At 39.7% G+C, this 18632-nt stretch overlaps 1 protein-coding gene across 15 annotated transcripts in view; it reads left to right on the forward strand.

Annotated features, from left to right (window-relative positions):
* Positions 1-18632, forward strand: part of ATP9B (ATPase phospholipid transporting 9B) — a 218903-nt gene that overhangs the window by 22155 nt on the left and 178116 nt on the right. For 13 of the 15 annotated variants that reach the window (XR_016387667.1, XR_002642781.3, XM_089895355.1 and 10 more), the window contains exons 3-5: positions 501-651; positions 3140-3253; positions 14430-14538. Coding sequence is in view for 13 of the 15 variants with exons in the window: in XM_089895355.1 (XP_089751481.1) it covers positions 501-651; positions 3140-3253; positions 14430-14538 (374 nt within the window). In the remaining 2 variants the exon portion in view is untranslated. The remainder of the gene's footprint in view (positions 1-500; positions 652-3139; positions 3254-14429; positions 14539-18632) is intronic. The other 2 variants (XM_022559977.3, XM_022559982.3) reach the window with 2 other exon arrangements.

Below are 18632 nucleotides of genomic sequence, written 5' to 3' on the forward strand. Positions count from 1 at the left end.
TTCTAAATACTGAATTGAGCCATACGTCTTAGTTTTATATTAACGCGATCACTTAAAGGAGGAAAAAAGTGACTACTTAAGACAAGGGGGTGGGCCACATCCTAGTTAATCGACGTCTGAGAGCCTTTATCACTGAATCACCAAGTAGTGTATTGAGAATTACCGATAACATATGGCGATTCTTTTCTCAGCATGGAAAGCATTGACTGCTTCAGAATGTTAATGGTTTTATTTTGCCAATAAGAGGGTCTAAACGGGGAGGATAATTTCCCTGCGGTTCTAGGAGTCATTGCACACTTACTCAAGCTCCTTCAGTATCTTCATATCAAATTTAAATTAGTATAGCTGACCTGTTTTAAGAAAACCCTTACAGATTAACAGTAGATATGCTATTGGTGTCTGGTAAATACAGAAACAATCAGTATTGGCTCTGGATATGTAGAGTTAATTCAAAAACTTTTGAAAAAGCATACGCAATATGTATCTTTTGTTTCATGCAGTTGCTGTGATTGGCTGATAAATATTTGTCAAAGAAAGAAAGAATTGAAAGCTCGTACAGTGTGGCTTGGATATCCGGAAAAGTGTGAAGAAAAACATCCCAGAAATTCTATAAAAAATCAGAAATACAATGTATTTACCTTTATACCTGGGGTAAGATTGTTAAATTCTTGAAAACGGGCTGCATATCAGAGATTGCTAACTTTGTTTTCATTTTTTTCCCTCATTAATTCTGTCGTATCCAAATCAGAGTCCTTTTGCTTTGGAACCATGGGTGTTTCAAATAATTGTTAAGTAATTCACATGCATTTGTAATAGCCACATGATAAGGGTTCAACTCAAGAAAGTTTATAGTTTGATTATTGCCTTCAATTCTAGATAAACATCACATTTATATTATTGTAGAAATAACCAAGTAAAGCTAAATAAAATTATCAGAAAATAAGTCATAAATTTCGTTTGGCTGGGAATTTGTTTGGTGGGAAAAGTGGAATGTATCTAATGTTTAAAGCCTGCCGAGGCTGTCACAATGAAAGTAAAATAACTTTTTACACAAACATGACTCCATAACAAAATATCTATAAGCATTTATAGATTTCTTTTCTACTTCACGTTGTAAATTTCAGGCCTTGTTGTATTGTTATGTCAGTAGTTACCTTTAATTAGGTATTATGCTAAATTTAAACTCTGAAGTTTAAATATTTACTACTTTTTTTGTTGCCAGTGATATTTGTGGCTTAAATTATAAAACTGCGATTATATGTATTTAGATTAGTGGAATTATTTTTGCCTTTTGCGCCATCATTCCCTATTTTAATAGACAGATTTATTTATCTTTCTAAAGGCAAAAGAAAGCTGGGACTGATTTATGTTTCCAGTATCAAAGTTTTTGATATGTTCTAGGTATTAGCTCTTAACGCTATTTTGCAAAAACCCCTCTTGATTATGTGAAATGAGGGCTGCTTTATCTTTCATGTTTTTATTTAAATAACCATGCTGACTTTATATTGGGCATTGATCAGCCCTCACCCCCCCATCCGTCCAGTAGTTGTCAGATGCTTGATGTCTAATATGCTCCTTTATTAAAACACACAAAACTAATGGCTTCATAATTAAAAGACTGATCTTTTGTTAGGACAATAAAGTGTAAACTCTCTTTCAGGCAGATAAATATTCTCATCTTTATTGAATGAAGCTACTGTTTTCTCCTTAGGTTTAAATTATTAAGTACTCCCAGATTGGCTAAGTATTGTACATTTTCCTAAAGCCCTCCAGGAGTTCACTCAGCAGACAATAAAGTCTTGATTGCAGTGGTTTAAGGTGGATCGTGCAGCTTAGTTTTGATCCGAGTGAGTTCACATGGCTACCAGGATGGCTGTCCGGAAGAGACCTGTTGATGTGTCTGTACAGCTGTTACCGTGGGAATGACTTTTTTCTTAGATTGTCTCTTAAATTAGTCTTTTCATCTAAAACGTAGTATTTTAGAAACATTTGGTAATTGCACAGTAGGAATTCTATGCCAGTTTTGGCACGAATGGCAGTTTCTGAATTGCTAGTAGATATAATCTATGCTAACTGAGATTTTAAAGAAATCACTGAGGAAAAAGAGTTTTCTCTCCTGCTAAGATTAATTTATGAAATGATTCAAAACATTTTTAGACAGCAGTTGAACATGATTATGAATATAAACGTGTCATTGATGTAACTGATGTTTTTAGCCATACACATAACTGTGTGATGATGTGTATAACTTCATTATATAAAAACTGTGGTTCCAGACTCTTTAAGTCAACAATAAGTACTTAACGCATTGCTCTGCCCTTGTTAAAATTTCTGTGCCTTCCAAGTTGTATTAAAAAATGGCATTCCAGGAGATTTTGATTTGCAGTTTGCAAGTCTGTAAGTTTCATTGTAATTGTAGTGTTGAAGGTCAGCTCCCGTATATCAGCTATCATAGAAAGAATATGCAGGTAGCTGTCTTCCTGAAAATTGGTCTGTAATTTACGTATTTTTATATTTTATCATTTCTTATACTTTGAGGGAAGTAAATACAGGAGATTAAAGTAGGTTTTTTTGTGTGTGTGAAGTCATACCTGTACATGATTTGCTTGTTCACTCGATCTTTGTAAAGCTACCTAGATGTCCACATTCAGAAAACGTGGCTATCATGTTTTATTGTTTACCATTTCATAAATACAAGGTTAACACCACTTTTCCATAAGATTTTCTGAGTTGATATGAAGAGATACATTTGTATATCTATATTAACTGACTTACTAACATTGGGAAGGTTTTGCTGTCTCATTTGGTGTGCATGTAAAGATTTATAGAAGATGAGTGTGGGAACCTGGAAAATTGCATGCAAGAAAATAAGAAACTTTTAGAGGACACTTAACATAGTTGAAAGTTCTAATTTTCTTTTTTTTCAGTTTATTTAAAATATAATTTGGGGTAACCTTAGCTCTTCTTTGTGATTTAGTTATTGGAAAGCCATTGTCAAAATTAATGTATTGTGACTCAGGGCATGTTTTCACTGTTTGATGGAAATACAGTTAGATATTATGTTGATTTTAATTATTTAATTAAGGTATGAAAGATTTTCCTTGAAGAGATTATGTTAATTTTTTCTTTTTCCTTTTAGGTTTTATATGAACAATTCAAGTTTTTCTTGAATCTCTATTTTCTGGTAGTATCCTGCTCACAGTTTGTGCCAGCATTGAAAATAGGCTATCTCTACACCTACTGGGCTCCTCTGGTAAAAAGAAAAGATTTTTGAAATTAACTGAAATTATTAAGTATTTAAAATATAGCTTTAAGAGTGGAGATGGTTAAAAGATAAATCAATCGGATTTTTAAAATGTGATATGTTGCTGTGTGTCACGGAACTTTTGTTACAAGGTTTCACAGAGTCCTCTGCAGCCCCACAGGAGTGTGAGGGCAGCATGCGGCGCTAGGTTGGCTGGAGAAGCTACAGAGCACCTTTGCTGGTGGGGCTGGGCGTTCTTTCGGGCCCTAGGGTGGCAGCTGTGCGTCCCCAGCCCCGCTGCCCCGTACTGGAGGAGCTCTTGGGAGAGATGGGGCGGGCCTGTGCGAGTCTGCCCAGCACCTCTGGCATCCTGATGGATGGGCAGCTTTTCCCTCTGCCTGGTGGCAACAGTTCTGAAGTATCTCAGTGAAGTCTGGCAGCCGCTGGTTGACAGCTTGGGGTGTGGCATTTTTGGAAAGGCAAATGATGTTTGTCATGGAGTATTTCCATCTCGGACATGCTATCTTGATAGTTTTATGCTGTTTGCGGATAGTTTTCATTGCTTTTCCGTTTGCAGAGGCAAGAGGTATGTCTCCTTCCTTCTTTTCACCTAGAAGGGGGTACTGCTCCCTTTGGTGTGCTCCCTCCTGGGCAGATCACCAGTGTGATCTGGGCAAGAAAACATGGCGAGTGAGATGATTCCTGTAGCGAGGGAGCAGGGCAGTGCTCAGGTTTCCCGCCCTCAGAACTGGAGATCGGAGCCATATGCTCTCCAGTTGATCTGTTCTGCTTCGTGCAGCCCTGCCGCCTCCGAGGCTGTGCTTTCAGGTGCGGCAGGAGGGCTGGAAGCGGGGGTAAGTTTAAGTCCCTCTCCGGTTCCTGTTCATGTAGACTTTAGGGTGGCGTGGGTCTGAGCAATGAAAGCAACTTATGTGTGATCTAGACACAAAGTTACTGAATAAATGGATACCTTTTCCACTTACTGTATTCACCAGATCGACAGAGACATTGGTGCTGCTGATGTGAAGCTGTGATTCTCATCCACTGTTGTGTAAACATAAGTCCGTGTAGCCTGTTTTTGGAGGACAGTTTGGAAATATATATAAAGATACCTTATAAATGGATTCAGTGTTTTTATTTGAGGAATTTATCTTAAAGCAATAATGATCAGTCATAGAGTCTAAAGAATGTCTTTACTAATGTCTATTATTATTCTTTTTAAAAAATATTTGTTTATTTATTTATTTATGACTGAGTTGGGTCTTTGTTGCTGCGCGCGGGCTTTCTCTAGTTGTGGCGAGCGGGGGCCACTCTTCCTTGCAGGTGCACGGGCTTCTCATTGTGGTGGATTCTCTTGTTGCAGAGCACGGGCTCTAGGCGTGTGGGCTCAGTAGTTGTGGCTCGTGGGTTCTAGAGCGCAGACTCAGTAGTTGTGGCGCAGGGGCTTAATTGCTCCGCGGCATGTGGGATCTTCTCAGACCAGGTCCTGGACCCGTGTCCCCTGCATTGGCAGGCGAATTCTTAACCAGTGCGCCACCAGGGAAGCCCTATTATTCTTGATGACAAAATTATTTGAAAAGTCAGATGTCTAACCGGATTGTTTAACTGTGCTGTATGCCATGCGTTGCTGGAATACTGTGCTGCTGTGCGCCTTTGAAAATGATGTTTAGAAAAAGTATTTAATAACACTGAAGGTGTACATATTAGAAGAATGGGGAAAAGTGGGTATGGAATGAAATACACAGTTCTTTGATCAGCCCCCACTGAGTTCGTTTGTGTCCAGCACTAGTCAAAGCAGTGTTGATTCAATTGTGAATAAGACAAATCCTGTCCTAATAGAGCTTATATTCTGGGGGAGAAAGACAATTTAAATGATCCGTCATGCCAGGAAGCCTGCCATGAAGCCATGAAGCCAAAAATGTAAAGCAGGATATGGGGGTAGAGAATGACCGGGTTATTTTAATAGGGTGGCTAAGGAAGTCGCCTTTGTTGGGGTGGCATTTGACGACATCTGGACGATAGGAGGGAGTGAGTGGGCCGTGTGCAGAGCAGGTGTTGCAGGCAGAGGGCACAGTAGTTGCACAAGGTCTGGGCGCCCTGGAGTGTGTGGACGTGCAACTCTGGTGGGAAGGGGCCCGGAGGGGCGGTGGGCGCTCAGATTTCATCCTGAATAGGATAGGGGCGTGTGTCTGTGTGTTGCACATGTCACACGAGGGAGAACACCGGAGCTTACAGCACAGTTTTCAAAGTTGATTTTAAAGCCACACGGCCATGGAGAGGGAACATAGGTGACTTCTCCTTCTTTCTTTTCTCTCACTTTTCTTCTCATTGGAGGTAACCTCTATTCTGAATTTGAGATTAAATTGCTGTGTATCTCTTAATAATTTTGCTACTTATGTTTGTATTATTAAAACAAGATGCACTGTTTTGGCATGCTTTAAAAATTCTATGTAACATTTGTCTTACTCTAAGTATCCTTTTGTAACATGCTTTTTTGGCTTTACATTGATTTATAAAATTGACCCATGTGGACACACATATATCTAGTTCCTTCGTTTTTCACTTCTCTAAAGTATTCCATTGTGTGACTGTATCACAATTGATTTGTCCATCCTCTTGGGAAAGGAGACTTTTAGGTTGTTTCTAATTGTTCTCAGTTGCAGACTGCTGCATGATCAGGCGAATTTGTGTTATTCCTCACACACTTGTGCCAGAAATTCTGTAGCTGTATGTGCCCTCCTTAAAAGTGCTGTTTATTTTGTCCATTTTCTAATAAAAGCAGTCTAGCATTACAGAAGTTTTAGAACATAGAAAATACACTTGCTAATGCTGAAAACACAAACTTATTTATGGTTTTCATGTGTTTATTTCTAGCCCCTATTTTCTATTCCTAGCAGTATTTACCATTTAAATAGTATTTTCTACCTTGGGTTAAATTAATTTTAACTCGAACAATGAGTATCTGAGAACACAAATTCTTAAAAATCTAAAGTAAAATATATTCATTTGTATCTTGCTTTTGTCTCTGGCCTTTTTAACTCTGATTTAACTAGCTTTTAACCAAAGAAAATGTTCTATTTTGATGGATTCTTTTCGAAGAATTCAGTGTTACCTGTTCACAGATTGACCTTGTTGGCCAGGCTTGGACTGAGTGCACAGCATACATGGGCCTCTCTAGTTTCTCTGTTCTCTAACAAGAGCTCATTTCCAGTTCTAGCTTGGATTTTAGGTCCTTTAACTTGAATTCTCAGGTTTTTTGAAGTACTTTATCATTTTTTTGACATGAGAAATAAACTTTATTATATTTAGATAAATACCTCAGTACGAACCTCAGTATCCATAATGGGACCATTATTCTGCTGTGATTATGTGTTCGTGCTCCAGAGAGCAGAGGAAAGCCCCTCCCCTTCTTCCACTCCGCGTGGCCTCGACACGTGGGCGGGCGAGCGCTCCCCTGCTCCGCTCTGCTGGCCGCCACACCCTCAGACCTGGGTTCCCACCCTTCCCTCTGCTCCTCGGTTTGGCAGCAGCCACAGGTGATGCCTTTTCTCAGAAGACACATAATGAAGGTTTGTTAGTATCTTTGCTTGCACTTTTTATATGCATTTTAACCTGTGATTTGGCAAGAATCTCAAAAAGTTGATGTGCGCATTAGGCTCACTTTTGAATCCATGAAGCTGACTTAGGGTATATTGGTTCTTTGATCCAAACTCACCTCAGAACACCTTTTAAATTTTTGAAAATTTAGATACTATCTGTAGAAGATCTTTCTTATTAATCTGGGCAAAGTTAAAGAACCTTTAAACTAATTCTGAAATATATATGTGTATTTATTTATTTATTTATTTATTTTACCAAGGGAAGTATTCCTGATTTCTTCCTAAGCCCTTGTTCTTTGTATGCCTGTGTATCTTACCCTGACCCATGCCCAGGGCCTAGAAGAGCAGGGATCTTTATATACACATTAAAGCTTTTGACATCTTTTCTCTGCTTGCACTCTAAGGTTCTATAAGTTGCCCAAAAGAGGAATCAGTTAGCATTTGCAGTTTTCTCCTAGCCAAAAACCTGCCAGTGAAGCATAAAAAATCTTAAAGCTGGTGATTATGAAGTCTTATGTCTGATGTCCACTCATTTTAAAGAAAACAAGTTAATGCAAACTTAATCCCTCTGCTCTCTATCTAAAATTAGGATGTTTCTGAAAACAGTGATAGCTTAATTAATAATCTTTCTATTTCAATTACTCCTGGCAGTGTTGTTTACTGGCTTCAGGTCTGAACTAATTTCTGTTATATTTTGTTATATAATAGGAAGAGTAAACTGAAAATAAGTGATTTCATTACATTGTATCAGAATGAATATTACCTTTCATACTGTTCAGATTTCAGAACACTTCTTCAAGGCAAAGCTGCTGTAATCAGAGTAACAAAATGGATTGTAATGCTTCTGTCAAAATTAATAAGGTGGAGTAGATCTATCCATACAAAAGATTTTTAGATAAAGAAAATATGGATTTTTAATCTGTACATCTTCCATATAAAATATCTTCCTGGTGCTCTGTTAATACATAATTGGAAACCAGATAGGCTGTGTAGGTTGGAAATCAGTCTGTGGGGGACTCTGATTTTCAGTCTGATTTTAAAATCCTTCCTGCTATCCACCCTTTCTTGTGAGTGTCTCTGTGAATTGGAGGTGTGGGCAAAGTATGAAAAGGAGAAAACAAAATCAATCATTTGGAATCCTGCCATCCAGAGACAACCACTGTTTACATGAACTTTGTGACCCTGACTGAGTTACTTTTTCTTTTTGTATTTCAGTTTCTTTATTTGTAAGTTAGAGCTAAAAGTACACGTCTTCTAAGGTTTTTGTAACATTTAAAAGGTAATTCATTTAAAATATGTAGGAGTGTCTGGCATATAATAATCCCTCAAAGGTAAACTGATGTGGTAACATAATAAAATCTTTTTTCTCTTTACTAAATTATATATTGTTTTGACACTCACTCCATATGGTTCCTGGGTTATATGGAGAAATAGAAAAGAATCCCACTTTGTGATGTAAGATTTCATCACGGGCTGTGGACAGGCCGTGCGAGATATTCTTGTCATCATTGCTGATGCACCAGTGCTGTTGATTCTGGGGGACAGCATGTCACTGTGACCCTCTTGTGTGCAGTTTTGGTTTTTCTGGGTAGCAGTGCTGTAGCCGACATCTCTGACCTGGTTGGTGCTGAGGTCATGGGCAGGCCCAGCTGCTCCTGCAGGAGACTTGTGTATCCACATCTTCCCTAAACCACCCATCTGTTATGAGCCCAGACCTCTTCTGAGGTCTTAACCTCAGAAGATGTAAACTTGAAAGGTAGAGGCCCATTGGTTGTAACTCCAGTGGTCAAGAAGGAAATGGTGGCATCAGCTTGCCTTTCCTTTGATCTGTTTTATGTTCCTAGGCTGGTCACTGGGCGTCTTCTCAGAATATATGTGCTAGAGGTGGGCATGACGGTGTGGGAGGGACCCCTCTTGGCTGTTTCTGCTCCTACCCGTCTCTTGTGTATCCAGAGGAGCCTTAGACCTGGAGTGTGGCCTGGAGCTGCTTAGGTCGTCAGTAGTCCTTGCCTGTGACCGGGACTCTGCTTCCTCTTAGGGGTGCTGAACTCCTGTTTTTAGAAGTTGGGACCTGCCCCTCTTTGGTGCATCTTCTCTAATATTATCACATTAGAAGAGGCAGCTGACTTTCACTCCTTGAGTTCTTAGGAGCACTAGGAACTAGCACAGTTTTTGTGGTTTATAAACGTAATAAATTCAGAGTTAAATTTTGCTGTCTTTAAGCTGTAGGTTTAAAGGGTAAAAATTAGATTCATCTGGAGAGTTTAAATACCGTTTGTATGTCGGGGTGGGGGAGGGGGCCAGTTCCCTGGAGATTAGAGGTAAAGGTACATATTTCAGGTAGGGTCTGAGCAAATCTGTGTTGCAAACAGTTGACTGAGTGATTCTGATATGCCTGTCTGATAGAAAGCACTTCTTTAAAAATACTGTCTTCATTGTATAAATGAAGCATTCCTGACACTCATTCTCCTCTTGTCTCTCAAGGTGAGTCAGTCACAGGTAGAGTTTTGAGAAGTTACTTCCACACCGTCACATGCGTCTGTAACAGTAAATATTCTCCCACACGAGAGTGGCTGCATAGAACTGTATTTTTGGATTCATAGATGCATAGTTTTCATGTTACTGAAATTGTGACTTATAAAACAGTTTATGTATTTAAAGTGATATTGTCTTCCCACCAGGACTGTTACTAAATTAATAATGATGTATCTTTTTTTTTTAATAAATCTATCTATTTATTTATTTATTTTTGGCTGTGTTGGGTCTTTGTTACTGCGCACGGGCTTTCTGTACTTGTGGTGAGCAGGGTCTAGTCTTTGTTGCGGTGCGCGGGCTTCTCCTTGCAGTGGCTTCTCTTGTTGCGGAGCACAGGCTCTAGGCACGGGGGCTTCAGTAGTTGTGGCACGCGGGCTCAGTAGTTGTGGCACATGGACTTAGTCGCTCCATGGCATGTGGGATCTTCCTGGACCAGGGCTTGAACCTGTGTCCCCTGCATTAGCAGGCGGATTCTTAACCACTGCGCCACCAGGGAAGTCCCAATAATGGTGCATCTTAAAATGAACAGCATCTTTGAATTAGGGAAATAAAATATTTCATCATATAGAGTATCATAAATTTCTTATATGGACTTTCAGGTTTCCATTTTTTTCATATTCAGTGCTGGGATCCTTGATTTTATTTTATTTTTTTCTTTAGGCTAAGTTTCTAGAAGTGAAGCTGCTTGGTTAATATGTGTATAAATTTTAAGGCTTTTGATAATACTAAATTTCTTAAAGCTAATGTTTTTGATATTTGATGCTTTTATTTTATTTTATTTTTGTCTTACCTTTGCTAACCCTAGCTCTAATAAAATGATGAATTTGCATTCAAGATAAGAGTACTTCTCTGCCCCCAACTAACAGTTTCTTTGATGACCACTTTATTTCATCACTGCTTTGTCATGACAAGTCACCAGCTTTGGAGAGGCTGGCCATTTGTCCCTAGAGCACATACTTCCCTCTAGTATGGAGATACTTGGTCATAATGTAGAAATCTCTCTCGTTATTAAAATTTTGTACTTTGCACAGCTAACATACTTTTAATAGTAAAAGACTGGATGCTTCCCCCTAAGGTCAGCAGCAAGACAAAGATGGCTACTCCCACTGTTTCCATTCAACATTTTATTGAAGGTAAAATGAATAGTGCAGTTAGGCAAGAAAAAGAAATAGGAGGCATCTAGATGTAAAAGAAGAAAAGCTATCTGTCTCTATTCGCAGATGGCATGATCTTGTATATAGGAAAATCTAAGGAACCCATGCACACACAAAAATATTGGAACAGGTTAGTGAGCTGTAGGGTACAAGATAAATATACAAAAATCATTTGTATTTCTACACACTAGCAATGATCATCTGAAAATGGAATTAGGATAACAATTCTGTTTATAACAGCATCAAAAAGGAAAAAAAGGAATAGATTTAGCTAAAGTGCATATCAAAAACTATAAAACATTTTTGAAAAAAATTAAGATATAAGTAAATGGAAAGTCATCTCATGTTCAAGAATTGAAAGACTTAGTATTACAATGACAGGACTCTCCAAACTGATCTACAGGTTCAGCGCAATCTGAATCAAAATCCCATTTGGCTTCTTTTGCAGGCATTGACAAGCTGATTCTAAAATTCATGCAACAATGGAAGGGTCCCAGGGTAGCCAAAACAACCTAGAAAAGTAGATCAAAGTCGTAGGACTCATACTTCCCCATTTTGAAACTTCTTACAGAGCTGTAGTAATCAAGAGAATGTGGTACTGGCAGAAGGATAGGTATGTAGATCAAAGGATACAATGGTGAGTCCAGACATAAACATTTATGACAAATGGATTTTCAGCAAGGTACCAAGACGGTTCAATGGAGAAAGAGTAGCCTCCAACAGATGGTGCTGGGACGTTTGGACAGCACGTGGGAGGGAATGAAGTTGGACCCCTACCATAGCATACACAAAACGTCACTTAAAATGGATCATAGACCTAAATGAAGCTGAAACTGTAGGACTCCTAGAAGAAAGCATGGAAGTAAATCTTTGTGATCTTGGACACTAAAAGCCCAAGTGACAAGAGAAAAAACTTGAGTAAGTTGGACTTCATCAAAACTAAAAACTTTTGTGCATCAGAGGACAGCATCAGGAAAGTAAAACGATAACCCAGAGTGGGAGAAAGTGTTTGTAACATCATATTTGTAGGTCACATAATTGACAAGGCACTTGTATGCAGAATGATATAAAGGGCTCTTCCACCTTAACAATTAAAAGATAAGTTGACCCAGTTATAAAGTGGGTGTAGGATCTGAATTAACATTTCTCCAAAGAAGATATACACATGGGCAATAAACACATGAAAATTGGTGTAATCGCTTTAGAAAACAGTTTGGCTGTTGTCAGGAAGCTAAACGTCGAGGTTACCGAATCACCCGTAATAGGCAAATCCACAGAGACGGAAGGTAGATTAGTGGTTTCCAGGGCGGGGACCGGAGGGGGAATGGGGGCTGGTTGCTGTTGGGGTTTCTTTTGGAGGTGATAAATAAATAAATAGGCTCTAGAACTTGATGGTGGTGATGGAGGCACAGCTCTGTAAATAAACTAAACAAGTGACATGCATGCTTTAAAAGCATTTTAGGGTATGTGAATTAATCTCAACAAAACTGTTACTAAAAAAAAAATGTGTGCTAAAGGTCCTGCTACGTGAGGGTCACACTGCCCATCGTCAGCTGTCTTCAGGCGGTGATGGCAAACCCCTGGCACGTGCCGTGCCTGCCTTCCTCTCTGCGGGTGGGGCCCACCAGCAACTGCTGTTCACGGCTTCTCTTTCTGATTCCAAGAGTAGCTTTGGAATACTTCTTAAAGTAGTGCTTTTAGCAACCACTGGAAAGACACTGGCAAAGACCGGATGGGAGGCGTCGTGCTGTTGCAGGAGGCTGCTGATCGTGTCCTGGCGTTGGAGGATAAAGGCGGCACTGAGTGGGCCACGAGGCTAGAGGTCTGTCCTTAAGGCTGTGCTTTAGCGAAGGAGCGTAAACAGTGGGGACTGTTGAGGTCTCGTGAATTGCTGGGGCCCATCCCTGGAGGAGGATTTTGCCACATATTTGTCAAATTTATGTTGCAGAAGATACTTTGGGAACTGTGTGGAGGGATGACTTTGAGGGGGATGAGGCTGGAGGTGGGAGGCTGGCCCAGTAGTGATGGTGGCCGTGAGAACCAAGGGGGCCTGGGCCAGGCTCCCACATTGCCGCTGAGAGTGGTCCAGGCTTCAGGTGTGCTGGGAAGCACAGTCAGCAGGTGGTGATCCGTGGTGACACTGAGAGTCAGAGAGCAGTAGTGACGCTGCTTACTGGTGGTGCCTGTACCATGAACGTCAAGACTGAAGGCTACTGGGTGAGTGGAGAACTGGGCCGTGTGCACTGAGCCTGGAGCCTCACACCAGCCTTCAGGCACAACTGCTTAAAGAGGACTGCACTTCAGTAAACACAAGAAACATTCTCCAGAGGCCTACTTACTTTAGCCTATTGGTTAGACAGAAAAAAACCTATGTAGAGCTGATTCACTTTGCTGTACGGTAGAAACTAATACAACATTATAAATCAACTGTATTCCAATAAAAATTAATTAAAAATATATAAAACAATAAAAGCGGGACGGTGGACTTCCCTGGTGGCGCAGCGGTTAAGAATTTGCCTGCCAATGCAGGGGACACAGGTTCGAGCCCTTGTCCGGGAAGACGCCACATGCCGCGGAGCAACTAAGCCCGTGCGCCACAACTACTGAGCCTGCACTCTAGAGCCCACGAGCCACAACTGCTGAGCCCACGAGCCACAACTGCTGAGCCCGCATGCCACAACTACTGAAGCCTGCACACCTAGAGCCCGTGCTCTGCAACAAGAGAGGCCACCGCAATGAGAAGCCCGCGCACCGCAATGAAGAGTAGCCCCTGCTCGCCGCAACTAGAGAAAGCCGGTGCAGCAACGAAGACCCAACGCAGCCATAAGTAAATAAATTAGTTAATTAAATTAAAAATAAATAAATAAAAGCAGGGATGGCAAACCATGGACCAAATCTGGACCTCCCTCTGTTTTGTACAGTCTGAAAGCTAAGAATGGTTTTTAAACTTTCAATGTTTGAAAAGCATCAAAAGCAGAATAATATGCTATGACATATAAAAATTATATAAAATTTAAATTTCAGTGTCAATAAACAAAGGTGTTCTTTTAATTCAAAAAAACCCCAAAACAATAAACCTGGAATAAGAGATTATTGTACTTTCAGTGGAAATTCATCCAGTGTTGTGTAATTTACATGGTACGCTGGAGCATGTTTGTCATTAAAATGAAGCCTACTGAAGAGGTCTCTCTTTAATCATAGGGAACTTGAAGAATATTCTTGTATTGTGTGTCAGAAAATACACATGTAGCCTTTAAAAAAGATGGACGTTAGCCATGTGTTAGTAACAGATTTCACAATAGATTACAAGTATACAGAAGTTTTATTTCGATAGCATCAAACTCATCTGTTCAGGTTTTTGCTTAACAAAATGAGAGAAAAAGAGCACTGTGGCCATACTTGTGCTCTCAAATGCATTTGCATGGTAATGCATGATGTAAGGAAGTTGATGTGTAAGTGTCATATATGGGAATTGTTTTGTGTTCCTAAATGCTTTTATTCTGTCAGAAAGATTTAAGTGCACGTATTGTAAGATTTTTATGTCAGTCTTTGTTAATGTGATATTTGAATGCCTGAGTGTTCTAAATATAATTCATGGGTTTATTGAAGATTAATTTCTTTTTCTTTGGGTTATTAAATATTTTCTGATGTTTAGCTTGAAGTACATATTAAGGTGTGAATTTTTTAAGTTTTCTGGGGTATAGTAAGAATTGTAAATCTTTCACTCTGCATTACTATGTTCCTTTTGTAGTGTTTGTTACTTTTTGTCTTTTTTTTCATTTATTGTATATTTTACAACTAATATAAATTGAACGAAAAAAAGTAAAGCTAAACAGTAAAAGAACTTTCCCTTTTCGTTGAAGTCCAGTTTTCTCAAGTACTTTATTTTGTTTAAAGGGGTTTGTCTTGGCTGTTACTATCATGAGGGAAGCAATTGATGAATTTCGGCGTTTTCAGCGAGACAAGGAAGTGAATTCACAACTATACAGCAAGCTTACAGTAAGAGGTGAGCAAGATACTTTTAATTCAGTTTATCATTGTTTAATATAATCATCATTTTAGAATTAACATAAATTAAGAAAACATGTCTTAATTTTGTTACTGAAAATAGTATTATGCGATTGTGTGTTGTCTAATTTTCTTATAATAATATAATGCATATAATTTCAGGGTAGCTTTTTATTCATTCTCTAGATGCTTGGATGTATGTGTTTATGAATATTAATATATACACAAACCCTTAAACACATGCATGCACACATACATATACATAAATATTAATAGTTTTAGAGTGCGCTGTTACAGTTTGTGTATAATGCACGTGTACTAGAGACACGTGAAACTCAACTGGTGTGTACACATTGTCTGTGAAGGGTAGTTATCACTTCCTCTAAAGTCTCTCTTTGCTTTATATTTTAAACACAGTCATTAAGGTCAGACATCTGGTATCTTGGCCTTGAACTATACTTAAGGAAGAGGGCTTTGAGCAGCCGAAACAAATGTCATGGTCCAAAGTGGTAACTGATGTGCGCCGATCTCCCTGTAACGTTCATTTAAGGCTTTAACCCTCGCCCAGTTTATGTTCTTGAGAGTTGTTTATTTGGTTTTTCAGTCCATTGTAGAAAAGAAGCAATGTATTAGGGAGAGAGTGGGTGAAGCTATTACAGGAAAGCGTGATGACAGTAGAAAGTGACAGTGAAAAACTAAATGGATATTCATAATGACTCAGAGCCTGTTTAAAAGTGGAGAGGTTTAGAGTGGAGTTTATGTCTTCTGTTTATACATGGACATTTGTACAATGAATTATTATTATTTTTTAATTGTCCAAAAAGTGTTTTTATGCTTTATTGGAGTATTTTTCACATAACATAAAATTCACCCATTTAAAATGTACAGTTCAGTAGTTTTGGGTATAGTCACAGAGTTATGAAACCATCACCACCATCTAATTTCAGAACGTTTTTAACATTCTAGAAAGAAGCTCAGAATATCTGTTAGCAGGCATTTCCCATTCTTGCCGCTTCCCTATCCCACTCCAGCCCCAGGCAACTACCGATCTACTTTCTATCTCTATGGATTTGCCTGTTCTAAACATTTCATATAAATGGGGTCAGGTGGTGTGTGGCCTGTTGTCACTGTTTCCTGACACTTGGCATCACGTTTTAAAGGCGCATTCATGTTGCAGCACATACCGGTACTTAGCGTCTTGTTGCCAGGCGACCTTCTACTGTATGATACATCATATGGGTGGACATTTGGGTGGTTTCCACTTTTAGGCCATTATAAATAATGCTGCTGTGAACATTTGTGTACAAGTTTTGTGTGAACATTGTTTTTATTTCTTTTGTATATATACCTAGGCATGAAATTACTGGATTGCACGGTAATTCCATGTTTTTGAGGAATTGCCAAACTATTTTCGTAATTGGCTGCACCGTTTTACGTTTCCACCAGCAATGTGAGAGGGTTCCAGTTTCTCCACATCTTCAACAACACTTGTCTCTCTTTTTGACTGTAGCCATCCTAGTGGGTGTGAAGTGGTATCTCACTGTGGCTTCGGTTTGCATTTCCCTAATGACTAATGATGTTAAATGTCTTTTCATGTGCTTTCTGGCCATTAGTATATCTTCTCTGGAGAAATGTTTATTCACATTCTTTGCCTGCTTTTAAACTGAGTTATCTGTTTTAATTGTTGAGCTGTAGGAGTTCTTTCTATATTCTGGACTTAAGTCCCATGTTAGATATATATGATTTGGAACTATATTGTCTCATTCTATGGGTTGTATTTTTTCTTTCTTGATGGTGTCCCCTGATACACAAAAGTTTTTAATTTTCATGAGTTCGAGTTCATCTGTTTTTTTCTTTTTGTCGCTTATGTTTTGGGGTTGTATCTAAGGAACAGTTTGCCAACCCAAAGTTACAACGATTTACTTCTGTATTTCTTCTAGGGGTTTTATAGTTTTAGCTCTTACATTCAGGTCTGTGACCCATTTTCATTTTGTGTTTTGTATGTGATGTGGCTTCTCATCCTTTTGCATGTGAACACCAAGTTGCCCCAGTATCATTTGTTGAAAAGACTGTTCTTTCTCAATTGAATTGAAAAATTAATTATTAAAAAGCTTTAATGCATAAAGTATTGGCATGGTAGAGGAAAGGTGTGTTGTAGAAAATAAGGTAAGCTTTAGCTGTGGGGAAAAGAGTCCCCAGAATGGCCAGGTAAATTAGGTGTAACTTCGGTTTGTCTATTTTGGAATACAGTATAGGTCCTGGCTTATGTTTTAAATTGTTTTGTATTGTGGAATTTGGGCTGAGCAGAGATTTGTTTCTGGGCACTAATTGTATCATTCACAAATAAATGGCGCGGTGATGTCAGCAAAAGTGACAGAGTACGCAGCTCCACAAATCAAGCAGAACGTGGCAGAGCTAACTTCGTCAAAACTCTGGAAACAGTCAAACTTTACAGCATCCAGGTGATTGTTGCATCCAGGAAAAGGCCTCCTAAAAATTGTAGGAAAGCCTTTTGGTATTTTCACCTGCCTTTGCTCCACCCCCTCCGTGTCATGGCAGCCGCCGGGAAGACAGCAGCAGCCACGTTCCCAGTCTGGGCTCTGGACCCGGCCCTGGAGGGCACAGAGCAGGACGAGCTTGCAAAGCTTTGTGTCTGTCTGTCTAACCTGTCTGGGGGCTACTTGAAGGACTGACCCAGTTCACTTGCCTGTCTTTCACCTAACTTGGAGTTCAGGGCAGGAAGGCTGAAAAGCTGCAGGCGTTTCTCCTTGTGTCAGGCTCGGGTACAGCCGGAGTAGCCGGGCCAAGATTAGCTGGGCTTCACACACGAGAGTGTCACTTCCAGGCAGGAAAAGATGCGAGAGAATCCAAAGTGCCCCTGTTTGCTCGGGGAATTTTGAAAGCTACATTCAAGGCCAGAGCTGGATGCAAGCTCAGAAAAGGCCTGAGAAGGTCTTTTGCTTCTGACCAGTTTCTAGGCTCAGGACAGGCAGAAGTGAAGGCTGAGGCAGAGCTATAAACAGCCGGGCTAAGCGACAGGGTGCCCAGCACAGAGCCACAGTCTGCAAAGGCGGAAGAGGCTGTTCTTCCTTTCTGTCGTCTTCCCTCCCTCCCTCCCTCCCTCCCTCCCCCCTCTTTGTCACCATATGTGACAAAGAATACATGCTTCACAAAAATAGTTTAGAAAAGTCACTAAATATACATGGCTATAGCATATACCAAGCAGCAAAACAAATCCAGAAGAGGGGGGAGATAGCTCATTTCCTGGGTTACCAGATTATAATACTCAAAATGTCTAGTTTTCCACAAAAAATTACAAAGCATGCAAAGAAAGTGTAGCCCATTCACAGAAGAAATTAACAAAAACTGTCTCTGAGGAAGCCCAGATATTGGACTTACTAGACAAACACGACGTCATCCGCCTCAGATATGCTCAGGAAACTAAGGCAAACAATGGACAAATTGCTAAAAGATACCAGAATGAGATGTTAACAAATGGAGAATATCAGTAAAGGTATGTAAGTTTTAAAAAAAGAAGCAAGAAATTCTGGTGCTGAAAAGTACAATAGATGAAGAGAGAAACTCACTAGAGAGTTTCAGTAGCAGATTTGAGCTGGCAGAAGAAAGAATCAGTGAACTTGAACCTAGATCACTTGGAATTATCCGGTCTGAGGAGCAAGAAGTAGAATGAAGAAAAATAAACAGATCCTAAGAGACTTGTGGGGTAGCATCAAGTGTACTAAGGTACACGTGATGGGCATCTTAGAAGGAGAGGAGAGAGAGAGCACAGAGAGAATACTTGAAAGGATAATGGCCATTAACTCCCCGAATTTGAGAAAAGACGCAAATCTACACATTCAGGAAGTGCACTGAACCCCAGAAGGATAAATGCAGAGATCCACACTAAGACACATTACCATCAAACAGTTGAAACCCCAGGACCAAGAGCACACCCTGCAAACGGCAAGAGAGGCGGCTTAGCACATGCAGGGGGTCCTCAGTGAGGTGAAGAGCCATCTGCAGACTTCTCATCAGAAACCTTAGAGGCCAGGGGGAAGTGGGGTGATGTTTTTAAAATTGGAAAAGGAGAAA

This window comes from Delphinapterus leucas, chromosome 14 (assembly GCF_059928025.1).
Source record: "Delphinapterus leucas isolate spDelLeu-1000000601 "Yukka" chromosome 14, BTC_Dleu_Yukka2, whole genome shotgun sequence".
Taxonomy (NCBI): Eukaryota; Metazoa; Chordata; class Mammalia; order Artiodactyla; family Monodontidae; genus Delphinapterus; species Delphinapterus leucas.